General features: G+C 42.0%; 1 protein-coding gene across 3 annotated transcripts in view; it reads left to right on the forward strand.

Moving 5' to 3' along the window:
- LOC140425404 (F-actin-uncapping protein LRRC16A-like) overlaps nt 1-23373 on the forward strand; it is a 530177-nt gene extending 506804 nt beyond the window's left edge. For 2 of the 3 annotated variants that reach the window (XM_072509649.1, XM_072509650.1), the window contains 3 exons: nt 11170-11313; nt 12499-12651; nt 22158-23373. In XM_072509649.1, the coding sequence (XP_072365750.1) occupies nt 11170-11313; nt 12499-12651; nt 22158-22366 (506 nt within the window). In that variant the 3' untranslated portion in view covers nt 22367-23373. The remainder of the gene's footprint in view (nt 1-11169; nt 11314-12498; nt 12652-22157) is intronic. The other variant, XM_072509651.1, reaches the window with a different exon arrangement.
- Nucleotides 23374-23731: the final 358 nt, after the last annotated feature.

A 23731-nucleotide genomic window follows, 5' to 3' on the forward strand; every position in this document is an offset into this window, starting at 1 on the left:
TCCCAGTCTACTCAACCTCTCCTCGTAATCCAACCCCTTCAGCTCTGGGATTAACCTAGTGAATCTCCTCTGCACACCCTCCAGTGCCAGTACGTCCTTTCTCAAGTAAGGAGACCAAAACTGAACACAATACTCCAGGTGTGGCCTCACTAATACCTTATACAATTGCAGCATAACCTCGCTAGTCTTAAACTCCATCCCTCTAGCAATGAAGGACAAAATTCCATTCGCCTTCTTAATCACCTGTTGCACCTATAAACCAACTTTTTGCGACTCATGCATTTGCACACCCAGGTCTCTCTGCACAGCAGCATGTTTTAATATTTTATCATTTTAATAATAATCCCTTTTGCTGTTATTCCTACCAAAATGGATAACCTCACATTTGTCAACATTGTATTCCACCTGACAGACCCTAGCCCATTTGTTTAGCCTATCCACATTCCTCTGCAGACTTCCAGTATCCTCTGCACTTTTTGCTTTACCACTCATCTTAGTGTCATCTGCAAACTTGGACACATTGCACTTGGTCCCCAACTTCAAATCATCTGTGTAAATTGTGAACAATTGTGGGCCCAACACTGATCCCTGAGGGACACCACTAGCTACTGATTGCCAACTGGATGCCCATTAATCCCCACTCTTTGTTTTCTATTAATTAACTAATCCTCTATCCATGCTACGACTTTACCCTTAATGCCATGCATCTTTATCTTATGCAGCAACCTTTTGTGTGGCACCTTGTCAAAGGCTTTCTGGAAATCCAGATATACCACATCCAATGGCTCCCCCTTATCTACCGCACTGGTAATGTCCTCAAAAAATTCCACTAAATTAGTTAGGCACGACCTGCCCTTTATGAACCCATGCTGCGTCTGCCCAATGGGACAATTTCCATCCAGATGCCTCGCTATTTCTTCCTTGATGATAGATTCCAGCATCTTCCCTACTACCGAAGTTAAGCTCACTGGCCTATAATTACCCGCTTTCTGCCTACCTCCTTTTTTAAACAGTGGTGTCATGTTTGCTAATTTCCAATCCGCCGGGACCACCCCAGAGTCTAGTGAATTTTGGTAAATTATCACTAGTGCATTTGCAATTTCCCTAGCCATCTCTTTTAGCACTCTGGGATGCATTCCATCAGGACCAGGAGACTTGTCTACCTTTAGCCCCATTAGCTTGCCCATCACTACCTCCTTAGTGATAACAATCCTCTCAAGGTCCTCACCTGTCATAGCCTCATTTCTATCAGTCACTGACATGTTATTTGTGTCTTCCACTGTGAAGGTCGACCCAAAAAACCTGTTCAGTTCCTCAACCATTTCCTCATCTCCCATTATTAAATCTCCCTTCTCATCCTCTAAAGGACCAATATTTACCTTAGCCACTCTTTTTTGTTTTATATATTTGTAGAAACATTTACTATCTGTTTTTATATTCTGAGCAAGTTCACTCTCATAATCTACCTTACTCTTTATAGCTTTCTGCTGCCCCCTAAATATTTCCCAGTCCTCTAGTCTCCCACTAATCTTTGCCACTTTGTATGCTTTTTCCTTCAATTTGATACTCTCCCTTATTTCCTGAGATATCCAGGGTCGATTTTCCCTCTTTCTACCGTCCTTCCTTTTTGTTGGTATAAACCTTTGCTGCGCACTGAAAAATCGCTTGGAAGGTTCTCCACTGTTCCTCAACTGTTTCACCATAAAGTCTTTGCTCCCAGTCTACCTTAGCTAGTTCGTCTCTCATCCCATTGTAATCTCCTTTGTTTAAGCACAAAACACTAGTGTTTGATTTTACCTTCTCACCCTCCATCTGTATTTTAAATTCCACCATATTGTGATCGCTCCTTCTGAGAGGATCGTAACTATGAGATCATGAATCAACCCTGTCTCATTACACAGGACCAGATCTAGGACCACTTGTTCCCTCGTAGGTTCGATTACATACTGTTCCACGAAACTTTCGCGGATACATTCTATAAACTCCTCCTCAAGGCTGCCTTGACCGACCTGGCTAAACCAATCGACATAAGAACATAAGAATTAGGAACAGGAGTAGGCCATCTGTCCCCTCGAGCCTGCTCCGCCATTTAATGAGATCATGGCTGATCTTTATGGACTCAGCTCCACTCTCCGGCCCGTACACCATAGCCCCGAATCCCTTTATTCTTTAGAAAGGCATCTATCTTTTTCTTAAAAACGTTTAAAGAAGGAGCCTCAACTGCTTCACTGGGCAAGGAATTCCAGAGATTCACAACCCTTTGGGTGAAGAAGTTCCTCCTACACTCCGTCCTAAATCTACCTCCCCTTATTTTGAGGCTATGCCCCCTAGTTCTGCTTTCCCCGACCAGTGGAAACAACCTACCCGCATCTATCCTATCTATTCCCTTCATAATTTTATATGTCTCAATAAGATCTCCCCGCATCCTTCTAAACTCCAATGAGTACAGTCCCAGTCTACTCAACCTCTCGTCATAATCTAATCCCCTCAACTCTGGGATCAACCTAGTGAATCTCCCCTGCACTCCCTCCAGTGCCAATATGTCCTTTCTCAGGTAAGGAGACCAAAACTGAACACAATACTCCAGATGCGGCCTCACCAACACCCTATACAATTGCAGCATAACCTCACTAGTCTTGAACTCCATCCCTCTAGCAATGAAAGACAAAACTCGATTAGCCTTCTTAATCACCTGTTGCACCTGCACACCAACTTTTTGCGACTCGTGCACCAGCGCACCCAGGTCCCTCTGCACAGCAGCATGTTTTAACATCTTACCGTTTAAATAATAATCCATTCTGCTGTTATTCCTCCCAAAATGGATAGCCTCACACTTGGCAACATTGAATTCCATCTGCCAGACCCTAGCCCATTCACCTAACCTATCCAAATCCTTCTGCAGACTTCCGGTATCCTCTGCACTTTTTGCTTTACCACTCATCTTAGTGTCATCTGCAAACTTTGACACATTGCACTTGGTCCCCAACTCCAAATCGTCTATGTAAATTGTGAACAACTGCGGGCCCAACACTGATCCTTGAGGGACCCCACTAGTTACAGGTTACCAAACAGAGAAACACCCATTTATCCCCACTCTCTGCTTTCTGTTAGTTAACCAATCCTCTACCCATGCTACCACTTTACCCTCAATGCCATGCATCTTTAGTTTATGCAGCAACCTTTTGTGTGGCACCTTGTCAAAAACTTTCTGGAAATCCAGATATACCACATCCATTGGCTCCCCGTTATCTACTGCACTGGTAACGTCCTCAAACGATTCTACCAAATTAGTCAGACACGACCTACCCTTTGTGAACCCATGCAGCGTCTGCCCAATGGGACAATTTCCCTCCAGGTGCCCCGCTATTTCCTCCTTAATGATAGATTCCAGCATTTTCCCTACAACCGAAGTTAAGCTTACCGGCCTATAATTACCCGCTTTCTGCCAACCTCCTTTTTTAAACAATGGTGTCATGTTTGCTACTTTCCAATCCTCTGGGACCACCCCAGAGTCTAGTGAATTTTGATAAATTATCACTAGTGCGTTTACAATTTCCCTAGCCATCTCTTTTAACACTCTGGGATGCATCCCATCAGGGCCAGGAGCTTTGTCTACCTTTAGCCCCATTAGCTTGCCCAATACTGCCTCCTTAGTGATTACAATCATCTCAAGGTCCTCACCTATCATATCCTTATTTCCATCAGTCACTGGCATGTTATTTGTGTCCTCCACTGTGAAGACTGACCCAAAAACCTGTTCAGCTCCTCAGCCATTTCCCCGTCTCCTATTATTAAATCTCCCTTCTCATCTTCCAAAGGACCAATATTTACCTGAGCCACTCTTTTTTGTCTTATATATTTGTAGAAGCTTTCACTATCTGCTTTTATGTTCTGAGCCAGTTTACTTTCATAGTCTACCTTACTCTTCTTTATGGCTTTTTTAGTAGCTTTCTGTTGTCCCCTAAAGACTTCCCAGTCCTCTAGTCTCCCACTAATTTTTGCCACTTTGTATGTTTTTTCCTTCAATTTGATACTCTCCCTCACCTCCTTAGATATCCACAGTCAATTTTTCCCCTTTCTACCATCTTTCTTTTTTGTCGCTATGAACCTTTTCTGAACACTGTCAAAGATCGCTCGGAAGGTTCTCCACTGTTCCTCAACTGCTTCACCATGAAGTCTTTGATCCCAGTCTACCTTAGCTAGTTCTTCTCTCATCACATTGTAATCGCCTTTGTTTAAGCACAAAACACTAGTGTTTGATTTTACCTCGTCATTCTCCAACTGTATTTTAAATTCCACCATATTGTGGTTGCTCCTTCCAAGAGGATCCCGAACTATGAGATCATTTATTAATCCTGCCTCATTACACAGGACCAGATCTAGGACCGCTTGTTCCCTTGTAGGTTCCATTACATACTGTTCCAGGAAATTATCCCCGGCACATTCTATAAACTCCTCCTCAAGGCTGCCTTTACCAACCTGGTTAAACCAATCGATATGCAGATTAAAATCTCCCATGATAACCGCTGTACCATTTCTACATGCATCCGTTATTTCTTTGCTTATTGCCTGCCCTACCATCCTGTTACTATTTAGTGGCCTATAGACTACTCCTATCAGTGACCTTTTCGCCTTACTATTCCTGATTTCCACCCAAATTGATTCAACCTTGTCCTCCATAGCACCAATATCATCCCTTACTATTGCCCAGATGCCATCCTTAAACAACAAAGCTACACCACCGCCCTTATCGTCCATTCTATCCTTTTGGATAGTCTGATACCCTTGGATATTTAACTCCCAGCCGTGACCATCTTTTAACCATGTTTCAGTAATGGCCACTAAATCATAGTCATTCACGATGATTTGCGCCTTATTTCGTATACTACGAGCATTCAGGTAAAGTACACTTATGCAGTTTTTTATGTCTTTGTTATGAATTCTAACACCTTGATCAGTAACTTTTTGCAATTTATTTTTTCTCTTACCCTTTCTCCTAATTTTCCTTGTCTTTGAACCCATATCTCTACATAATAACCTGTCACGTAACCTGCTGCCTTGATCTCCATTAACCATTATACTGTCCATAGCTTTACACTTCCCTTCCCCCCCAACTTGCTAGTTTAAAGTCCTAAGACATGTAGATTAAAATCCCCCATGATAACTGCTGTACCATTTCTACATGCATCAGTTATTTCTTTGTTTAGTGCCTGCCCCACCATAATGTTACTATTTGGTGGCCTATAGACTACTCCTAACAGTGACTTTTTCACCTTACTATTCCTGATTTCCACCCAAATGGATTCAAGCTTATCCTCCATAGCACCGATGTCATCCCTTACTATTGCCCGCATGTCATCCTTAAATAACGGAGCTACACCACCTCCCTTACCATCCACTCTGTCCTTCCGAATAGTTTGATACCCTCGGATATTTAACTTCCAGTCGTGACCATCCTTTAACCATGTTTCAGTAATGGCCACCAAATCATAGTCATTCACGATGATTTGCGCCATCAGCTCATTTACCTTATTCCGAATACAACGAGCATTCAGGTAAAGTACACTTATGTTGGCTTTTTAACCTCTGTTTTGAATCTTAACACCTCGATCAGTAACCTCTCCTAAGTTATATTTCCTTTTAACTTTTCTCCTAATTTTCCTTGTCGTTGAACCCATATCTTCATGTAACAACCTGTCGCGTTGCTTACCATTAATGTTTTTACTTCCTGTTTTATTCCTTTCAGTATTACTGGGCCTATTCACTGAGCTCCCCTCAATCACTGTAACTTGTACTGTCGCCCTTTTTGATTTTTACCTATGGCTTCTCTGCCTTACACTTTCCCCCTTACTGCCTTCTTTTTCTGTCCCTGTTTTACTACCTTCCAACTTCCTGCATCGGTTCCCATCCCCCTGCCACATTAGTTTAAACCCATAGTTGAATGTTCAAGAAATGGTTTGGTCAAATGGAATGCATTTGAAAGAAGTAAAGAGAGTTATTGCAGCCTACTATTTCTCAACTACTTGGTGTCTTTAGTAAAGGTCATCTTAAAAATTAAATAATAGCCATGGGATTTCAATCTCTAAAAATGGGCATAACTACAGAGGCTGTTATCATTCGTCTTCTGTTGATCGACTCAAAGGACACAAGCTGGAATAGGTCTACGACCATGTTATTAGATAATGCAATAAGGTCAGAACAGAGGAGAACAGGGGACAGAAAACAGCATGGCCCCCCTGTTCAATAGGTGATGTGTGGTGGACCAAAAATAATCATTTTCATCTCCTTCCTGACAATCTAATTAGACCTGTACAGCATTGGTCAGGTCCAAAATGTAGGTCCTGCATCCAGTTGCTTCCAAACAATTACATTTTCGTATTGGAAAGGACACAAACTGCAACAGGGCAGTTCTGGAACAATGAGAAGGAATTGCCACGGAAAGATATATGTGCTCTCTCAGTATGTTTTGTATGGAAAGAGGTGTGTCTCTTCTTATCCTTGGTGTCTGTGTTCCAGCTAAATAGTTCAGCAGGAAACTTTTGTGGTTTGAAAATAAAGAAGCATATTTATTCTCCCATGTCTAACCAGAATGAATGCAGTATCACACACTTCAGACGGAATTTTCCAGCCCTCTACACCGGCTGGATCTTCTGGTCCCACCGATGTGAAAGGGAATTTCAGTGGCCCGCCGGCCTCGCTGTGTGATGGGTCGGAGAATTCTGGTCTTGGTTTCAAACATGCACACAGACACAGAGATAGTGCACTTTTACAGCTCACAATTCATTCAGTCTCTGATTTCTGGTCTCCCATGTGGCAGGCCTGTGGTTTCTGTAATGGATTTGATGATTTTTCTTATTATTTTCACCCCTCGGTGTTTGTCTGTCTTATATGTGTGTGTAGAGGGTTGGGGGCAAGTTAAAGTGGGGGATTAGGAATTTGACCAGACCCCAACAGTGGCTAGGATACTGGAGAGAAACCCCAATATTTTATTTTAATTTTGAAAGACTCTGATCTCACAAGAAATAGGGATATGGTATATTAAAACAAACTTTATAGCCCCCCACCCCGGATCGTGTATCTCTATACTGGTGGCAACGACAATTTCTGCCCGTCCGTTCCATTGAACACCCCTAGGACAGAGCCCTGTCTGTGGTGATACGGTGAGGGTCACTTTAACTCCCACTGACCGTGACGGCCTCTGGCCGCAAAGCTGAAGGTTATCGCTAACAGGGAATTGGCAATGTTAGTTATGTGAGCACTTCACAGCCTCCAAGTGGATTTCCGTGGGTAGACATGCCATGCCGCTAGCAGGTGACTGCATAGCACCACAATCAGACCGTGAGAACTGGACACTTTGCCCAAAGAGTGGAGGCTTCAACACTGCAGAGGCAGCAGCTAACAATCAAACACCCAAGAGCTGGGGTTCAACACTGGAGACATCCCCTCAACCAGAGGGTGGGTGTGTGGATCGGGGAGAGGGGGATACCTGAGCCCAGTCCCGGCACTGTTCCCGGTAGGGATCTTGTGCCCAGGGGCCCCTGCTGTGGGATCTCTCCCAAGCCTATGTGCAAATGAATGTAGCTATTGAATCTCAACCATTACTAACCATAGTAACACACAAGGTATTTGTTTCGTTTTCTGTTTCGGTATCGGAGTCTTACATTCTGGATAATGTCAGCACCGGCTCTCTTCCAACGACCTAAGGATTAAATCATGAGTGGGCTATCGGGTGTGCAATGCTACCTGGACGTATTTTGATTACAGGTGTGAACTATATAGAGCGTGTAAAGAATCTACAAGCTACTCTTGCAAGGCTGCAACTACATAATCTCAGGGACAAGAGAGAGAAGAGCGAATTTTTTAAAATCTTCTGTTCGCTATCTTGGACACGTCATCGACGAAGACTGTCTTCAAAAAGAACTTCAAAGAAGCCAGAGATCCTGGATGCTCCACAGCAGCAGAACATTTGGGGCAGCACGGTAGCCTTGTGGATAGCACAATTGCTTCACAGCTCCAGGGTCCCAGGTTCGATTCCAGCTTGGGTCACTGTCTGTGCGGAGTCTGCACATCCTCCCCGTGTGTGCGTGGGTTTCCTCCGGGTGCTCCGGTTTCCTCCCACAGTCCAAAGATGTGCAGGTTAGGTGGATTGGCCATGATAAATTGCCCTTAGTGTCCAAAATTGCCCTTCGTGTTGGGTGGGGTTACTGGGTTATGGGAATAGGGTGGCGGTGTTGATCTTGGGTAGGGTGCTCTTTCCAAGAGCCGGTGCAGACTCGATGGGCCGAATGGCCTCCTTCTGCACTGTAAATTCTATGAATATAACTCAGTTAAGGTCGTTTCTAGGATTATTGAATTACTATGGAAAGTTTGTAGCGCACTTAGCAACAGGGCTGAAGCCTTTACATGCGTTACTTTGTAATAAGCAAGTTTGGCTCGTGATGTAAGATTGTGAGGATGCTTACCAAACTACCAAAAAATATTACAGGAATCAGAGTTATTGATCCAGTATAACCCAAAACGGAGGCTGCAGCTTGCATGCATCATCCTATGGAATTAGAGCAGTTGTCTCGTACATAATGCCTTCAAGCGAAGAGTGACCAATAGTATTTGCTTCCAAGATGTTGACTTGCACTGAGTCCAACTATGCTGAACTTGAGAAAGAGGTTCTCAGCATTATTTTTGGTATTTAAAGGTTCCACCATTATTTATTTGTCTGTCGATTTATTCGATTGACCTTAATAATTTTTGGGCCATAAACGGGGATACCTTCTCTCGCGGCTAGTCGATTGTAATGTTGGATGTTAATCTTGTCAGCGCACAATTATGTAAATATAGTAGGTCTGAACAGCACACGGACGCTTTGTCTAGACTGCCACTGCAAGTCCAAAAATATGAGCACAAATCTGATGAACACTTCAACAATATATTCTATCTTTTTTATGTGGAAAATGTCCCAGTAACGTCTTCTCAGGTGCAAAATTTAACCCAACACATCCGTGGATGGGAAGGTATCGGACATGATTCAAAAAGACACTAACACCGAGCCAGAAAAAATACAGACCTTAAGCCCTATCTTACCAGCCATCTTGAGTTGATAGTACAAAATGGAGTATTGTTGTGGGGTATTAGAGTATTCATTCTGCCCTGTCTATAGAGTAGAATCCTGAAACAGCTGGAGATTCCGAAATGTAGCTCCACTACAACCTTTACATCCATGGGAATGGCCGACCAGGTCATGGCAAAGAATTCATGTTGATTATGCAGGACCAGTCATTTTTGGTCAAGGTTGATGCACATTCAAAGTGGCCGGAGGTTGCTATCATGAAATCGACAACTAGCAAACAGACCATCAAACGGCTTGGTGAGGTATTTGCAAGATTCGGGCCATCGGAACAACTCGTGAACAATAATGGTACGCAGTTCACATCTGTTGATGTCGAAGATTACCTGAAGGGGTGTGCCATCTGCCATATCAAATCTGTCTCCTCCCATCCAGCTACCAACGGCTTAGCTGAACGTTTTGTACAATCGCTCAAGCACCCAATGAAGGTTCGAGGGATAAAGGCTCTCACCTAAACGTGTCAATAACTTTCTAATGACATACAGACACACTGCACATTCCACAACACAAAGCTCACCAGCTATACTGATGTTCAAAAGGAAACTACACACATTCGACCTTTCGACTCTTCATTCAACTTCAGAGATAGTCAGGCAACATCATCAGGCGCAAGTGGCTGGAAGGGAACAACATTCCAAAGCAGAGTCTTTGACCAGGGGGAACGTATTCTTGCGAGAAACTACATCTCGGGCGGAAAATGAACTCCAGCAATTGTATAGCCAAAACGGGTCCGATTTCATATCCTGTGCAAATTGATGATAAACGAATTTGGCATAGCCTTGCTGACCAATTATTGTCTGCACGTAGCAAATGTACAGAATCTGTACCAGATATCTACACCACAGAGAGTATGGGGCTGGTTTAGCACAGTGGGCTAAACAGCTGGCTTGTTATGCAGAACAAGGCCAGCAGCGCGGGTTCAGTTCCCGTACTGGCCTCCCCGAACAGCCGCCGGAATGTGGCGACTAGGGGCTTTTCACAGTAACTTCATTGAAGCCTACTTGTGACAATAAGCGATTATTATTATTATTATTATTATTATTATTATTATTATTATTATTATTATTATTATTATTGACAGCGACATGTCAGACTTGAGAACTACAACTGCCAACATTACAGAATCTGTTACGACAGGGTTATCCACACGACCAGAGACAATTCCTGAGTTGGTTTCACCACATGTAGCACTGACCAGTGTACAGGTAGACACCCATAGCACCCCAAAGAGCCAAGTTCTTGAACGTAGTGTTCAGCAAACACGAGACTGACGTCCACCCAAGGGAGTCTCTTACTAATGTACGTATGCATCCATGACATAACAATGTCAGTTATGGCATAATATGTTGGATCTGTGATAGTGTTTGATTAAGCAAAAATTCCGGGGACACTAAAGGAGTAAAGAGGGAGGGGTCTTATGTATCAGATTAACACCATTGGCTGGTGTGATGTCACATGTTCTGCAATGACATAATTGGAGCATTTCGCGGGCTTTGTGGCGTTCACCTTTGTACCCAGTTTGAGCAGCATCTTGTAAATAAACCTCTTGCCCTATGTTATACAAAGTCAATGTGTGTCACCTCTGATTCTTTCTCTTTGTGGCTACGACAAAGAACATACTAGATTTGATGGATTACTTATACAGTAATTGGTCTCCATCAGAGTGATACTTAAGCGCTTTAAAAACTCATTATTTAAATCTGTATATATTTTACATTTACATTCATACTTATCCAGAAGTATGTGATGTTTGTTAATCCAGTTCGATAGCTTAAAACAAAAGCATCCATACTTCATCAATTAGTATTGATGTTCAGTTTCATCTTAATGAAAATATGATGTTTTAGTAACATTCTGATTAGGATTTGTGCTACTCCGAGGGGACAAAAGTAACTATTTAAACCCTTTATAAATTTGACCCATAACCTGTTGAAAAGAGTTCATTAAGATCACTAGATATACAATGATAGTTTGTCTCAAAACACTGCTACTTGTTTAGGGAAAAGCAACATTAACAAAAGTGATGCCTTTTTTTACTCTTTTTATAGACGAAAGCCCAGAATCATCATCCGGTCACACTTCCCCCAAAATTGCTCTGGTCCCACCTGTGCTAAGGCGAATGCCATCGGATAAAGATGGACAAAGCAGTCCTCCTTTCAGTGGGCCCAGCAGCTGGTCATCTTCACATGAAGGTAGGCTGACACTACTTAATGGAAGGCAAGGGAGACTTGTGGAAATTCTGAAGTTAGAGGGGAGGGAGGACAGCTTTGGATGCTCCACTGAAGTGCAATTGAGCAATACAGCAGACCGTTACCTCTTCAACCTCTCTGAGCGGGTCTATCACCATACCAGTATTCCAAACGAACCAGGCCGGATATTCTACCACTATATTGGGAGAAGAACTCTCAGCTTTCTGAGTTTATGAATGTTAAGACAGATTTATGTAAAGAGAACTTTTTTAAAAAAAGCATACTTCTGCAATTTATCAAAAATACACTAGCCTGTTTTATCTGGTACTGATTGGAGATTGGTAGGGTTCTACTACTTGGTGGCTTGAAGAGTTGTAATCTAGTGGCATACAATAGCAAGACTTTTATAAAAAGGTTTAATATACAAATGAAGCTTTCTTGCATTTATGTTTAATTCTATCCTTGTCAATCATGCATACCTTTTTCGCGATTGCAATTGTGCGAATCACTACAATGTGTAACCACCTTGCATGCCTTTTACATACTTGGAACATGCAATTAGAATAGTCACTATGTGTCTTTCATCGTGCATTCCCATTTGTTTGTCTCCATAAGCTGAAGCAGGATTCAATTTATAAAAGCCACAAAGTCAGTAATGAAGCCCATCATTTCTGCACTAGGACCTTTTGTGATCACTAAAAACCTACTTTGCATCAGCAAAGTCTAATGCATTAAATAAATGTCAAAACATTCTAATTCATACGTGTCAGTTTTCTACACAAATGTCCCTACATTGTTTTAAAGTTTTGGAACAATATTTAAGTAGTGAGATGAGAAAAAGTTGTTTGATGTCATCAATGAACACTGATGTCCAGAAGCAAGGCAGTTGTATATTTCTCATTGAGACGGAAAGCTTAATTGTATTACAGGTGGCAAACCGGAAAGATACATTTTCAGAATGCTAGAGTAAAATCTAATTCTGTGCATTTAAATTTATGTTCAAAATTCAAACCAAGAAGCTGACAATTCACCGTTATACTTTCTTAAATGGAGAACTTCTGGACATGCAAGAAGACTTAGTGAGCCAAAGGTCAATGAATACCTTCTTCGGGTTTGTTTTGTGCTGCTCCATTATGCGTTGAATGTGTGTATGAAGTAAAGATTAAAAGTGCCCTTTTTCCCTGGTAGAGCTATTTGGACTTGATAGTAGAGCTGACACAGAACATGATTCTGAAATGGCAAAAAATGGAGCACGTGTCAAAAGAACACTGAGGCAATCATCAACTGGTGCAATGAATGATGCAAGCGAGATTGAGCGCAAGAAATCACAGCCAATAACTGGTCAGAATTTTTGCCTTCCTGGAGTGGTGGTGGGTGAAGTTGGCACCAGCAAATATACAATTTATTTAAAGACATCCATACAAACTCATAACAAGTACATATATGGAATAAAAATTACGGAGCTCTTACCTATAGTACCTAATTGTGTTACTAGATTTGGGCTAGTAGATTTTCACTTTGAAAACCTAGTAAAGGTATGGGTTGCGCTCGTGTAGCATGGATGCAAAGTACAAACCAGAAAATATGAGCGTATATGCTGAAGAAGCATATAGCTGTCTTTGGATATTAAAAACTGTTAATTCTCTCTCAAAAATGATACACCTTCCATGACTATTGACTTTCGACTTGCATCTTGGTCATCCAACAGACAGCAAGTCTGGAACAAACCAATCTGGGTGACTGTACAATGACTTTAAGGCATTTAGGTTGTTGCTTTTGATTCAGTGCAATGAAGGAGTCCAGTTTAGCAAAGACAGTGAAACTGGATTATATACCATCTGTTCATGTGTGGCAAGGACTGTGAACACATTTTTGTTATTGGATTGCTATAAATTTGCTGGTGCCATTTTTATGCTTGGAGGCAGATCTTGTAACTGAAAGCTGTAGTATCTCATTCCCTGTCTCACGTCTGTTTTCAGAATCAAGCAACCTGTTGTGTTTATGTGTTGAGGATTCCAACTATTTTGATGAAAACAATTAAGTTAAATAAAATAAACTGAAGACCAAACTAAAAGGGACAACCCCCTAAAGGGGCACGACCTTAAACAAAAACAAAGAGCAAGTCAAACTTAAAAACTTCAAACTAAAATGTGATTAAAAGGGTCGATTAAAGCACCCCAGACCTCACCGGACACAGAGGGCCTCAATGGTGCCCAAGGACACGGCAAGCTCCCTCTCCAGGGACACCAGGTGCAAATTGTACCTGCAGTAGAGAAGCAGACAATCGGGTTGGGTGAGCCCCTCGGTCACCCGTTGCCTGGACCTGTTTATGGCGAGTTTGGCCAGGCCCAGAAGCAGGTCCATGAGAAGTCCTCCTCCCTTCCTGCCCCTCGCCACGCTGGATGCCCATAGATCAGGGGTGTGGAGCTGAAGTGCAAACAAAAGTGTAATAAAGGATTTTTCAAAAAAAGGATGCAGCCTAAAACAACTTGCATACGCAAGGCCCGCGGACTCCACAAGGCCACAGAAAAGGAATTAGGAGCCCGTGTACCACTGTATGGGACTGTTGCATGCAGCACCCTCCACCCCAGGTCCTCGAAGTGCTGAGAATTCCAAGACGTCTGTTGAATTTGGATAAAATTAGCATTTTAAAAAAACATTTGGTATGATTAAAGAAAATAAGTTTATTTTGTGTTAAATCTAAGATTCCAAAAGAAGCAGGGATAGGGATGCTACAGTTACAAAAGCTTTACTCTTGACGTTAGTTCCTACTGTGGTGATGATGGCTTTATTTGATTTTTGGTTGAACAAAAAATTTCAGACTCCACCATGGTGTTCTGTCAACCACAAACCTTACCACTAGCATTTGTGTGACATAATAAAGCCTTCATTTCATTCATTTTTCTTTGTGATCACCACTGTGTGCTGTATTTCCTGAATATATTAATTCAAGCTGATTGATGAACTCACTGAACGATATGTTTAATCAGTTTGGGAATAGGGCTGTTTAATTTGCTGCCACTTTGGTCTACACATTCCACGCCTTTCCTTTTGTGTATAAACCTTTTGTCTTCTTTAGCCTTGGAACATTTCACCTTTGAGAATGTAAAGAGAATGGGTAACATTTAATGAAGGCTTCAGTGACCGTACACAATTCCTTGCTCAGAAGAGGCTAAAGTACTGGTTGGTCACTTCTTGGAGTCACAGTCACGTGCTCACGTTAATTGATCTGATCCTTAAGTTTCTAATTTTGCTCAGATTGTGATGATTTGCTAAAATTTGTTCATTACTTGCTGATTTTCATTCCTCTTATAGGACCAGGAGTAGACCCTTAAACCTGCTCCACCAGACAACTAGATCATGGCTAATCTATACCTTAGCTCTATGTACCTGCCTTCGCTACATATCCATTGATATTGTTACTTAACAAAAACAAACCTTAATTAATTGATTCCTTGCTGGGTTATGGTTCCATGCCAACTCGGCAAGCTTTGCCCCTGTGGTTGTATCCATGTGTGACTCTTGAAGATACATATCAAGAAAATATTCAAGTGCAGAAGAAGAGTGAAAGGCGTGGCATCTATTCCTCACTCAACCTCAACACGTTCAAACATTAGGTCAGGTTCATTGGCTAGTGATCTAGAACGGGAATTATGGCTGATTTCTTGCTGCCCAACTTGAGTCATCTGAGACCAACTGCGGCATGCCCACTAACTCTGACTAAAACCAGCCAACTCAGGACAAACTGGGGCTCTGATCTGTAAGACTTGGCTGCTAACTGGGTAAGCTCATCTGGGTCTTCAAGAAAGCCAAATGCCAAATTTTAAAAATAATTTTGAAGCTCAGGATTGAAGTAACTGTAAAGAATGATCCGAACAAGTTGCTCATTCATCTCCAAAGTACAATCCATTTGGGGGAAAAAAACATTTTAATTCTTGTATTTTCAACCTCTACATATCGATATGGGCAGGCCACTTCATACTATCTGTTCCTTTTCTCCCATTGCTACCAGTGCTAGCAACTGATCACATCATCTGAGGTTGGAGAGAGATTTTTAAAAATGTATTCATTCACAGGATATGGGCATCACTGGCTATGACAGCAATTACTGCCCATTTCTAATTGCCCCTTGAGAAAGTAGTGTGAGCTGTCTTCTTGAACACCTGCAATCCCTGAAGTGTAGGTGCACCCACTGTGCTATTAGGGCGGGAGTGCCAGGATTTTGACCAGCAACAATGAAGGAACGGCGATATATTTCCAAGTCAGGATGATGAGTGACTTGGAGGGGAACTTGGAGGTGGTAGTGTTCTGTTACTCTTATTATTCTAGATGGTAGAGGTTGTGGGTTTGGAAAGAGCCTTGGAGAGTTGCTGCAGTGCATCTTGTAGACGGGCACACTGCTGCCACTTTTGCATCAGTGGTGGAGAGAGTGAATGATTAAATTGGTGGATGGGGTGCCAGTCAAGTGGGCTGGATGGTGGTGAGCTTCTTGAGTGCTATTGGAGCTGCACACATCCAAGCAAGTGGAGAGTATGCCATTATTCCTTGTAGATGGTGGACAGTCTTTGGAGAGCCAGGAGATGAGTTGCTACCACAGAATTCCCAACCTTTGACCTGCTTTTATACTGATATGGCTGGTGCAGTTCAGTTTCTGGTCAGTGGTAACTCTGTGGGATAGTGGGAGATTCAGCGATGGTAATGCCATTAATTGTCATGGCAAGATGGTTAGATTCTCCTTGTTGGAGATGTTCTTGCCTGGCACTTTGTGCAGTGGATGTTACTTGTCATTTATCAGCTCAAGCTTGACTGTTGTCCTGATCTTGCTGCATATGGACGCGGACTGCTTCAGTGTCTGAGGAGTTGTGATTGGTGCTTAAAAATTGAGCAATCATCAGTGAACATCACCAATTCTAACTTTTAAGATGCTGGGAAAGTCAGAGATGAAGATGGTTTTTGTGATCTCCAGATTCTGAATTTCTTCCTCGAGTATTTCAGAATCTATAGGAGCTTTTTTATTGCAGGAAAAAATATAGTATGTGCATATACATTCTGAAGTCACTGTGCAGGTTCCTCACAGGAAATGTACAGGAGAATGTTTTGGCTGATTTTGATTTTTGTTTTTGAAAAGTATTTTTATTCAAATCTTTAATATTTTAACATTTTACAAAACAAAACAAAAACATTACACCCCCCAAATACAATAAACCCCGCACCAACCCACAACAGTTGATGGTAAATAGCTCTCCAAAATGCAAAATAAACAAACCCACCTCTTGTGGAACCCCTCATTTGCCCCCCACCCCCCCGGAACAGCATTAGATCCCCCCCCCCCGGCCACGCCGAGGCACAGAGTGGAGTAGCTGACCTCCACCACAACAAAACCCGCCTGCCAGCGATCAAAGAGGTGAAGGCTAACATCTGCCACCGCTCCAGTCTGCAATTCCGGTAGGTCCGACACCTCGAATATGGCCCCCAGGGGACGCGGCTCCAAATCCACGTGCAGGATCGCCGACAAGGTGCTGAGAAACGACCCTCAAAATTTCTCCAACTTCAGGCAGGACCAGAACATGTGCACATGATTAGCTGCGCCCCTCCCACACTTTTGGCAAGTATCCTCCACCCCCTCATCCTTGACCTTGTCAAATGCACCCTGTGGACCACCTTCAACTGTCAACCCCAGCCTAACGCACGGGGTTGAAGCATTCACCCTCCGCAGCACCTGACACCACAGTCCTTCCTCCAGTGCCATTCCCAACTCCTCCTCCCACTTGGCCTTAACCCCCTCCATAGATACCTTATCCTCCTCCAAAATCCTCCCAGAAATCGCCGAGATGAGCCAACCCTCCAACCCCACAACTGACAGCACCTCCTCCAACAATGAGGAGGCAGGCCTTATCGGAAAGGTCAGAAAGACCATTCTATCAAAGTTCCGCATCTGCATATACCGAAAATGCTGCTCATTCGGAAACCCAAACTTTCCCCTCAGCTCCTCCAAGCTTGCAAACCCCCCCCCTTCCAAAAACAAATCCTCATCTCCTTTACCCCTCTCTCTTCCCATCCCCAAAACCTCGCATCCATCCTCCGCAGCTCAAATCCATGATTTCCCCTGGATCGGCATCGATCCCGATCCCAACCCAAAATACTGCTGAAATTGCCTTTAAACCTACAACGTGACAACCACCACAGGACTTCCCGAATACTTCCCTGGGGCCAACGGAAAAGGTGCTGTTGACAGTGCCTTTAATCCCGACCCCCTACAAGAGCCCACCTTCATCCTCGCCCATAAAGCTCCGCCTTCCTACTCTCGCCCCGCACCACCTTCCCTTTCCCTGCCCAGTAATAGTACAAGTCAATGACCTGGGGCCGGGATCGAATCCGGGTCCTCGGCGCCATGAGGCACCAGTGCTAACCACTATGCCACCATACCGCCCACAACAAACGTATTAATTATAGCTACAGAATTGCTGAAGCTACTTCACTCCAGGTACAGGGACCTCTGTGTATTCCTACATTCAGGACAGGAAATCAAATGTTAGCATGGAGGGTTTCCGAGGAAACACCCCAAAATTGTAGTAATCAGTAATATTTCCAGCCTCCAGGAAAGCTTCCACCCCAGTGACTCAACGGCAGCCACAAAGTAAATATCCCTGATCTTGGGGCAACTCAGTTACTTGCCTGCATGAATTCAGGGATAATTAGATAGGGAGGAGCCCTGGGAATCTACCTCGTTTTACCTCCCAGTTCAACCCACAAGTGTGTTGCCAGCTATTCTATTCACACCTACATTTGACACTCATTAAGAGCCTTGCTGCAGTGTATATGAGAATATGCTTGCTGCCTATTACTTTATTTGCCTATTACTCTGGTGAGTACAGTGATAAAGTTGCAAGTAATTGGCAAAAACCCTTTGAACCTACGGCTTACATTGATTATTTTCTTCTTTAAATTATTTTTTACTCCACTGGCACAAATGGTTCATAAACTACCCTGGTTGGTAAAACCCACCTCATACTGAGGACATGAGTAAGTGACTTCTTCAGTACCAACCTTCCTTTCTGCCTATGGTTTTATGGCATATGGAAAACAATTTCAGGAAAACCTTGCAGTTGCATTTTAACTATTATCTCCTGTTTTCCTTCCATCTCCAGGAACAAAACTATTAGGCTGCTTCATAATGGATACGTGCATATTATAGTGATGGGACAAAGGAACATCAATAATCCAGGCAATTGTTCATTGGCTTCTGAAACAAGATGTTGGAAAACCCATTAAACAATAATTAGGAACATAAATGTAGAAATGTGTTCTTGCTTGGCAGGCTTAAATCTACCGACAAAATTAAGAACTGATTTGCTCATGCCAGCTTCCAAGACTCCTCTCGACATCCGTTTCAATCCAGAAACATGGCCCATTTTATTTGTTTTCACCAAACAATGCAGTCTTAATGTCAATAGCTGAAGATAATGAACATTTTACTGCTGTAAATCCAGTCTATCCTAAGAATATACATCCCCACCTGCCACCAAACATTTGTATTAAGGAACTTGCATTTCTGGGGCACTTGATCACATCCTCAAGATATATTCCAAGTTGATGAGTTACCTTTTAAGATTGCAGTCACTGTAGTTTTGTACTCAAATGTAACCTACAATCTGTGCACAATATGGTCTCACTGACAATTAGGATAAATACTCCAAATTTCCTTGGGACTTGGAGCATATTCCCGACAGGAACCAACCTGAAATGTAACAGAGAGATGCAAGATTGGACCCAGAAATGTCATATCTCCATCAGAAAAGCTGGTGGAAAAGTTCCACTTGTGTCTAGTAGCATAACTTCCTTTTTTGTCCTTCCTGTCCACACAAAGCAGGCACCTCAGTTGGATTCATTATGGCATAGGCACCCACCAGTAATATTTAAATTGACTGATACCTGATCCTCCAGCAAGGTCAGCAATGAAACTCAGAGACATAATAAGATTCCCACTACATTGCATCACTTGTGGTGCAGGAGGTCTGAGAATTTATGTCTCCAGTTTTCCCCGGGAAATTCTGAGTGTTAAAGAAAACAAAGAGGAATGTTATCTCGAGTACTCCCTGCTCTTCTGTGAATTGTGCCTTGGGATCTTTCACACCCATTTGAACGGTACAAACGGGCTTATTGATCTAAATTTTCATCCAAAAGACTTTGGGCGAGATCTTCTAGCTCTTCACATCGGTGGGAAACAGTTAGTGACAATGCATTGAAAAGGTTACAGAAATCATTGATTTTAGCGAGAAATTGGAATCATATGAACTGAGGACCTAATAAAAAGCTTAAAAGTAAAGAATGAAGATCAGTGTCTTTCTACAAGTTTGGGGCTGTTTAGCACAGGGCTAAATCGCTGGCTTTGAAAGCAGACCAAGGCAGGCCAGCAGCACGGTTCGATTCCCGTAACAGCCTCCCCGAACAGGCACCGCAGTGTGGTGACTAGGGGCTTTTCACAGTAACTTCATTTGAAGCCTACTTGTGACAATAAGCGATTTTCATTTTATTTCATTTCAAGTGTTCTAAAAGATCATTTGGAAGTGTTTTCGATGAGATGTTTGATCTAAATGTTTCGTTAGACAAGAGTGAATAGGGATGTGGAACCAAGGTGAGTAAATGGAGCTGAGATTCAGAGCAGCCATGATCTAACCGAATGGCAGTCAGGCTTGAGGATTGGCCACAACTGTTCCTATGTTCCTAAATGTTTCAGAGGTAAAAATTGCACAAATCCCCAATTAGTTTTTGAGTTCTGTTTTAATTCATAAGGCAGCTGTCATGAAGATAATGCATGTTGGTTCTTCAGACAATACATTATGGTATTATAATTTTTCAAACAAGTGCATAAATGATACTACTTTAAAGTTCATAAACTCATCCAGATAGTAAAATGGAGCGATTGTATATAAACTTAGTGGTCCAAGAATACAGTTTTGCCTTTTAAGATGGTGTAGCCACACTAAATAAAGTATTTTTTTAAAAATTAATGCCTTTTATTTTTGCACAGATTTGTTCAAATCAGCCTTTTTTGTAACTTATTTTTGAATTTTCATTACATAGTAAAAGTTATTGCATGTTAGAGAGGAGTCCCAACAAAAAAACTAAATTACACATGGTTGACATCAAAAAATGTAGCAGAATAGCAATGTTGCAACAATAACAAACTTTAGTAAATGTTGATAGCAAATGCTTGACATAAGATTAAACCCATTAGCGATGATGTCAAATTAACTCCTGTTTACTAGATGATACAGTTGTAGCTTACTGTACATGCAGACTAGGCCAGGATCATCGTGGGCTCAGAGCCAATATGAAATAGCATCAAGGAACAAAACCCATTTGGTGTCTTTGATACATTTAAAATAATTCAATCACTGGACTATGATTCCAAAAAGATAGAAGCAGCAGATGTGGGCAATACACAGCAGATCTGTTGGCATTTTAACAAAGAAAGAACCTAGATTAATATTTTGGGCATTGGTCCTTCATTCAGGAGCTCCCTTCAAAATGAATGTTTCTATCCAAAATATTAAACTCATTTTTTGTTTCAGACGCTTTGTGTTTTCAGCATTTGGAATTTTGAAGAGGACACATGGACTTTTTGATTGACAATGCTTAAGTTTTCATTGTTCCATGGCTGGCACACTTGTTTCACAGTCTTGGCATATTATTGCAGTTCATATTTGAAGAATGAGAAGTAACTGCCATTATGAAATTACCAGAACTCTATCATTCCTAGGAGGCAGGTTCCTACCATGACATACGTGCATCTTGCACTTTCATGTAGCTTGCCTCCTTGTAAGCTAAAGTGTAAATATGGTATTTTTTATGTGGAACGAGATGTGTCAGAAATATCTGTAGCTGCTGACTTACTCCACCTAGTGGCAATCACTTTGGAGTACGTCTCCGATCCAGCCCTTCTGATGGGTAAATGGCCTGTTTATAATTGAGAGAAATATACCACAGGCTGGATTCTCCGCTGTCGGGATTCTCCCTTGCACCGGCAGAACGCTCAGGGATTTCCCGATGGCATGGGGCTGCCCACAATGGAAAGTCCCATTGACCGGCTGATGGGAGGGAGGAAGAATCCCGCTGTTGGTGGGGCGGGCAGCGTCAGAAAACTGGTGTGGTGGGACAGGGAATCCCGCCCCAAATGTTTAATTACATATTCTCATTACTTTTGGCCATTACAACTCATGAGTGAATAAACAGTTGCAGAGTAACTAGGTTAGTTACCTGCTTTCAGAATATTCTCCAAGTTTGAAAGCATCTTGCCATTCATGATTCTGGCTGCAAGTCCTTTGAATGCGTTTTGTTTGGTTTCCATCTGGAGAAATGTGTTGTCATGGGTATCAAGCTGAAGTGCATTGTACACTGCGTGATCATGGAAAAAGTACAGGTTTGAGTTGGCTTAACATATAGTCTCTTCAACATTTGAACTTCAGCCGTTGAATAGTGTTTTGGTTTTTGCATTGAATAGTCGGGCAACAATATATTTCAAAACTTCAACCACCTCTGTCTTTCAGGCGAAGTCTGAACCAGAGGTGCGCAGTTTAGGTGGATTTAACATGGTCAATGTGCGGGGATAGGGCGGGTAGTGGGCCTAGGTAGATCTTTCAGAGAATCAGTGCAGAACCAATGGGCCGAATGGCCTCCTTCTGCACCATAGGGTTTCTATGGATTCTACGTTTCAGTGTAAAACTCAATGTTCTGAACATGTTTTCATGAACCGTTTGTGACTCCATGTATCTGTTGTGTATTCTGTTCTCCCTGTTTTGATATGTTTTTAAATAACCTTCTTCGTTATTATTAAATATCACCAGTACGCCAAAATTCTGTGTCGGAAACGAGTTCCAGGCAAAGCCCGCGCTCCGAAGAGAGCAAACCAGGCCGATTCGCTGAGGATCAGGAGTCGCGAGGGAAGGAGACGATATCCAAGAGAGAGCGGCAGCATTCGAAAACGGAGGGGAAGAATGGCAGCAAGTCTAGCGATTCTGGAGAGGAAGGAGACAAAGACTACATATTTGTATAGAGGTTTTGGGTCGGGAGGTTGCGCAGCACAAGAGCACACAGTGATACAAGCAATCAGGGTGTAATGATGATCTGAGATGTTTCTATTCACCAGCCAACCATCAAATTAATACTTTATATAAAAAGGAAAATGACATTTTAGATTCCTGGCTTTCAAAACAATCAATTTTTAAAAACCTTGATTCTTTAAAAGATTGCTTATTACATTTAATTGCTGCATGCACAATATTTTACTTTTATTCCTGTGATTCTGATCTCTTCCCTTCATCATTCTTCCCTGCTTCCCACCTCTGACAAGTTGATATTCCTTTTTTTTAAAGATTTTTGCTACCATGCCTGCAAATGTTGGCAGTTTTTCCTCATGTACTGGAATTCTGTAAAGCAGCTGTGTGGAATACATGCCTTGTATAAAGACATTGTAAACCAAGCAACCAAACTGGAAACCTTTTAGGATCAGCTTCTATACAATGGGTAGCAAGTTTACGGATGTAATCCTGTGTGCTTGTGTGTGTATGTGTCAGATGTGCACGCAAGATGTAATCCTGTATGCAATTGAACAAAGTAATGATACTAACTGAGCACACTAAATAAATACATTTGTGTAATTTATTATAAATAAAAAGAGGAGCTTGAATAAGGATTTGTAATCCTCTAGCAGGGCATCTTTTGTCCCCCGGGTGTACAAATAGTCCATTTCAGATTATTAAATCTGTTTTCACAAACATTGCCGTAAGCACAATGAGCAAGACTATGTGGGGATGGTGGGTCCATCATGTGGGGTGTAACTTTTAGCAGTTTCATGCTAATGGACTGTTGGAACAGGGAAGTTTATTTTTATGTTAATTATTAGGCTAACTGATGATCTGTTTATCTACCCACTTTTACATCTGAAATGAATTAATCATTACGTCTACCAGTGGCATATATTGCTCACTGTAAGTTAGAGTTCCTGTGTAGAGGGCATTTCTTTCTGTATATATTTGTACCAATAAAGAGAATGATTCTACAGTTCTGATGCCATTGTATTAATGCACTCCACTGCAGTTCAGCGCTATATGTTGAATTGGTTTTGTCTTTGTATAGCAGTTGGTGATTATAGACACAACGTTCAGTCACAAAGAGCAAAGTTCAGTCACAGAATTGAACAGTGAGCAGCAGGAATGACATTTCATTTTGACACTAAAATTGAAAATTCCTTCTCAATAATTTGCTGTGTATACATTGTATCCTTCAATTTGTACTTGTATTTTCATTATAGTTTTAGGTAATTTTACACTTTTCTCCCCCACTAATAATTCTGCATTTCTTGCCATCTAATATCTACGTCTTTACTCCTTTTCCTCTTGTAGAATGTCGGTCCGAGAAT

The sequence above is a fragment of the Scyliorhinus torazame genome, chromosome 6, assembly GCF_047496885.1.
Source record: "Scyliorhinus torazame isolate Kashiwa2021f chromosome 6, sScyTor2.1, whole genome shotgun sequence".
NCBI classification, from domain to species: domain Eukaryota; kingdom Metazoa; phylum Chordata; class Chondrichthyes; order Carcharhiniformes; family Scyliorhinidae; genus Scyliorhinus; species Scyliorhinus torazame.